Raw genomic sequence first — 5,255 nt, forward strand, 5'->3', positions numbered from 1 at the left:
ATATCCAATGTCATAAACTTTTCCTTGAATGACGTAGTGAGCTGGAGGAGCAATACCTTGAGTAAGATTTGCAAAAAGATGTGATGATTCCAACACATTAATGTCATTATTTTATCCTGGAAAAAAATGTGATGACTCTAACACGTTAATATCATGTTTCACAAGTGACAAAATCACTGGGACACTAAATCTTATCTTCAATTACAAGATAAGAAAATTTTACTTTATCTAATATTCATCATTAAATGGATTTAAATACCGTCGGATGACTTACCTTTTTTCTATAAATTATTTTGTTACACAATTCATTTCACCACCCTCTTATCTACTTTCTTTACAATTATAAAAAAAATGAGTTCAGGAAATCGTAGTGTATCATACACATTTGATCAAGATATACATTTAAGCCAAATTTGGCTTGACATTTCTCAAAATCCTATTATAGGAATCAACCAATCTATAGATCAGTTTTGATCTCGAGTTGCAACCACTACGCCATAAATGGCCTATCGCAATGGTTTAATCACGCGTGTTACAAAATTATGTTACCTTAGGTATGCTCATCTTAACCTACCGCAACCTAGTATTTTTCATGTTACCATAGCCTTCGTAACATGTTACTATACCTTCAAAGTGTTACATACCGTAACATGTGGAAACTTATGTTACAATAGGGTGTTAATGGATAAAAAAGTAATATTTTATAAACAATTAAATTTATATAATTATTTGACTTCAAAATTAATCAATTTTGATAACACAATTAAACAATAATTTTAATATTAGCTAAGATTGATAAAATAAATTATTTTTGTTAAATTCTGTAAATTATACTAATTAGTAACTGATAATTTTTTATTATTAAAAAATTTGAACACTATTTAAACTTAAAAGTTTAGTAAAAAAATTAGCAATGCTGGGCTCTCGATGGGCTCTCGATAAGGCGTACTAAAGTAGGCTCAAAACTTTTGGAGAAGCGGTAGTTTTTTGGACTGACTTGGGTAAAATTTTAGAAAAGTCAAAATTTTAAAATTTCAATATAAAATTTTAAGTAATAAAAAATTAAAATATTATAATTCTCTTTCATTCTGATACGAGCATTGATGTATACATTTTTAAAAATAAAAATTAAAATGTAAATATATAGATTTATGTAAGTAACAAATTACATAACTAATTTTGTTCTAAAATAATGTTTTCATTATTATTTACTACAATTATAAATTACAAATTGTATACTTTTTCTGGAGACTTAAAATTTTTAAAAGCAGACAAAATTTGTAAAAAAATTCAAACGGAGCGGCCTTTTTTTGGATGAAAGCCGCCCAACCCACTTTTTATCTCGTCATTACACTCTCTTCCTCTTCTCCCTCTCTTGTACTCTTCCTAAAACTCTCTCTCTCTCTTAAACCTCTCTCTCATACATAGCCTCTCTGTAAATCTTTTCATCTAAAGTAAATTTTCTTCTTCAAATTAGGGTTTTTCAATATAGTTTGGCAAGGGCTCTTCCAATTAGGGGTTTCTTGTTTTCAATTCATATGACTCGTTTCTTCGCTTTAACTTTAGGTAATTCATGTTTCTCTTTGGTTTTAGGGCTTCTTTATATTGGATATTTACATTTTGTATTGTGTTGTATTTCAGAGAGTGTAGTTATTAGAATCTCGAAACGGGAGTAGTTTATCTGTTCCACAACTTCAGTGTATTATATTTCGGTTGAGCAGTGCACTTTCATTTGTAATGGGTGAAAAGAATCTTAATAATCGAATGCTTGGTCACCAGGAGATTGTAAGTTTTACTAGTTTTAAGTGTATGTTTCTGTTTTACTGTTTGTTATATTCGTAAATTTGGATGATTTCCTAGTGTTGAATGAAATTTTGTGTGTGTTGTGTTTGTTATATTCGGAAATTTGGAAGATTTACTAGCGTTGAATGAAATTTAGTGTGGATTGTGTTTGTTATATTCATAAATTTGGAAGTTTTTTTTACTAATATCAAATGTTGAGTGAATTATTTATATTTGTTAATTCGTAACCTTGACTAGTTTTGAGTGATTTTTGTGTTTGTAAACGCGTAAGCTTGACTGATTTTGAGTGTGTTTTTGTGTTGGTTTGGTTTCTGTTTCGCTGTATATTAGCTGGATTTGGTACTTGTAGAAGTATCAAGTGTATATATATGTGCTTTGGAGGGGAGGATTTGAATTGAGTAGTTTTGTATGATGATGGGCATTTTGGTTTAGAAATTGTCATACTTTTGGATTTGTTTGTTACTCAGTAATTAACATGAATAGGTATCTTTTAATGAAAGACACGTAAGAAGTGTCTATATAGGTAACGGGTTAAGTTGGTTTAGTTTAATTTTGTTTTAGTCCAAAATTTGGTAAAACTTACGATTCTAGCTTTTCGCCCAGCATCTGTCTAGATCCTCACTGTGACTTAATTTATCAATTTATAGAATAGGCTATTGGCGTCTGGTGCATGATGTCCATTTTTAAGTTATACTAATCGCTCATTTTCCAAAGCATTATATATACAGTTTAACTAGTATTGTCCTCACTTCCTCTGTTTACATTATATTTTGTTAAGTAACAGTAAAATTACTTTTGTTTTACATGTAGCATGGAAGTTACGTGTGGCTGACTTACAAACAAATGTACAACATTGTGATGAAAGTTGGGAATGCTATCCGCAATTATGGAGTTCAGGAAGTAAGTGACTATCTGGTATTTACCACGATTTATGAGTTTTTTTAATTTGATTATCCGGTGTCTACAACGACTTATGTGTTTTTTGAATTTGAATATAGTGGTGTACGTAAAGTTGTTTCACGTTGTGTAGGCTTGTACATACTAAGTTGTGCAGTATCTTAAAACGAATTCAACTTATATTTATTATGTGTTAAGGGAAGGGTTATAACGTGCATTCAGTTTGAAGGCAGAGCCCTATATTTCGGTTAATGCTTATGGATATGCTGTATAAATGCAAGAAACTTTTTAAGCAACTTTTGCTGGAGAAAGGCTGACTTCTTTCAGGTAGGAATGTAGATCTTTTTAAGCAACTTTAGCCGGAATCCTGCATTAAAGTCACCAACCATTTAGGTCTTACTCTGAGCAAGAAACTTTCCTCAGTACATAAAGTGCATATTCTTGTGTGTTTGGCCTGATGCATATATTACAGAAACTTATTATGTTGATTAGGATTTACGACTACTAAAGTTGTTCAGGAGGAAGGGGTGAAGGCCTAAAGGATTTCTATACGAATCAAATCATCAACTCGAGAATTCCACTGTCGTAAACTAATATGCTAGACTCATACCAATTATGGTTGTCATTGTTAACTTTGTAAAAGTCATTTTCCAGCTCTGCTTCTTTGTATTCATATTCATGTTATACCATTGCTTCTCCCTTACGTGCAATAATGTTTTGTGCAGTTTCTGAAATAGTTTAATGTAGATGAGACTTTTTTATATAACATATGACAAGTTATCACTTGACTTCAGCGAGGAAAATACGGTATTTATGGTGCCAATTGCGAAGAGTGGATTATAAGCATGAAGGTAATTCCTTCTTTGAATCTTATACTAACATTTAATATTTTTCCCCAGCCATGAAATCATCTTATTATTTTTTTTCATTTAATTGATAGTATGCATTGCAGCAATAAGCTCACATTGAAACTAATGCAGGCATGCAATGCTCATGGGCTCTATTGTGTACCTTTGTATGACACCTTGGGTATATCATTTTCTCTTCAGTTTCAGTACATAAACATGCATTTAGTTCCTCTCTTGTATATTTAATCCGGTAGCATAACTTTGCAATATAAAGGCTGAGAAACATAGTTTAGTGACAGGCTTAATAATTCAATTCCTGTCTAATTCATGTTTATCTTTATTAGAGGTTATAAAAGCTCATTACTCAAACCAATATCGGCTTCATTAGTAAGTCTACCATAAATACTGAACCCTGAATCAAAAGTTACTTTCTCAGTCATCGTATCATTGTTTACACTTCTGTTTAATCATTTGTGCGAGTTGTGCCCTTGCCAGAAAGCACGCAACATTCAATCAATCACACTCACCTAATTGGATATCGATTTCCTCTGCTCCCTACACATATGATATTTAAGTCTTCACTTTTCAGATTGATCGCAGTGTCAAGTCCCCTGCTGACATATCAATGGACATCAGCAAACTAATTCAAATGCTAGGATTTTCTCCTATGAAATTTGAAGAAGGCGTCAGATTAACGTTCAGAAATGAAACCAACACCAGTTCTTAAATTTTAAAGCTCCAGATCTTGTAGGAGAATGTGAAGAGTTTCTAGTGTTACTATTTTATTAAGTTTACCTTTTTTTCCTAATGTTTAGTAGAGAACCTGGACTATTTTGTTTAGTTAAAATAATTGTTGTTGTCGTAGTTTTAGACATTTGATGGTTTGAATGTTTGAGTTGGTTTGGAATTTGGATGTAATACATTTTGTGGTATGTAATGATATTTTGGGATTGTCGATTTCGAATAGCAGAATTTCATGTAGTATTGCTTTTTACGTATGAAAAACAAGTTAATGGTATATATGTTCAATTTATAAACAAATCCTATAAAATTAATGTAATACAAATCATTATAAAAAATGGGGGCCACCTGTGGGCCCCAATATGGCCCCCACAAGTGGGCCCCAATATGAGCCCCATTTTTTTTAGCAAATTCAAAGTGCAAAGGTAACACACATAATGTGATACTATAGACATACATTGATGTTACCTTCTGTGTCTATTGTAACACAAAAGTCCATGTTGCGTCAGGGCAAAGGAAATGTTACCTTAGGGGCCAAAGGTAACTCGAAAAAAAGCAACTTAAATTTTATGTTACCTTAGGTCTTTTGGGTGCATATGGTAACATTTTTTTGGCCTGTTGTAACATTTTTTTGGTGTTGTTGTAGGACATCTATGGCGTAGTGAACTACTTCTCACTCGGATCCAAGATTTCAACATCTTAATCGCACCAAAGAATCACTACGCAAGCACATGCAAGCCATCAATGCCGTGATATCCAAATTGAAAGTTTGTGTATGCCAAGTTGAATACCAACATCCACGTGGTGCTTCAAACGAAGATATCGTAAGTAAACTATTAAAATTTGAATTTTAGTATGTTACTTATATTTTAGTTCTCATCTAAGTTACTTGTATTTTGCCAATGGAAAAAGCTAAATTATTTTTTTAATACAACCCAAAATATCAGAAAGGGTTCAAATTCGATC

General features: G+C 31.9%; 1 protein-coding gene across 2 annotated transcripts; it reads left to right on the top strand.

Annotated features, from left to right (window-relative positions):
• The first annotated feature begins 1,416 nt into the window (after window positions 1-1,416).
• Window positions 1,417-4,360, top strand: LOC141722349 (long chain acyl-CoA synthetase 5-like). 2 transcript variants are annotated; one of them, XM_074525039.1, is made up of 6 exons: window positions 1,417-1,566; window positions 1,642-1,785; window positions 2,614-2,703; window positions 3,495-3,551; window positions 3,681-3,729; window positions 4,138-4,360. In XM_074525039.1, the coding sequence occupies exons 2-6, from the start codon at window positions 1,738-1,740 to the stop codon at window positions 4,140-4,142; spliced, it is 249 nt and encodes an 82-aa protein (XP_074381140.1). In that variant the 5' UTR covers window positions 1,417-1,566; window positions 1,642-1,737; the 3' UTR covers window positions 4,143-4,360. The 2 variants fall into 2 exon arrangements, with proteins under 2 accessions (XP_074381140.1, XP_074381139.1); XM_074525038.1 differs by having other exon boundaries at window positions 3,681-4,360.
• Window positions 4,361-5,255: the final 895 nt, after the last annotated feature.

Source organism: Apium graveolens, chromosome 1 (genome assembly GCF_009905375.1).
Source record: "Apium graveolens cultivar Ventura chromosome 1, ASM990537v1, whole genome shotgun sequence".
Classification (NCBI taxonomy): domain Eukaryota; kingdom Viridiplantae; phylum Streptophyta; class Magnoliopsida; order Apiales; family Apiaceae; genus Apium; species Apium graveolens.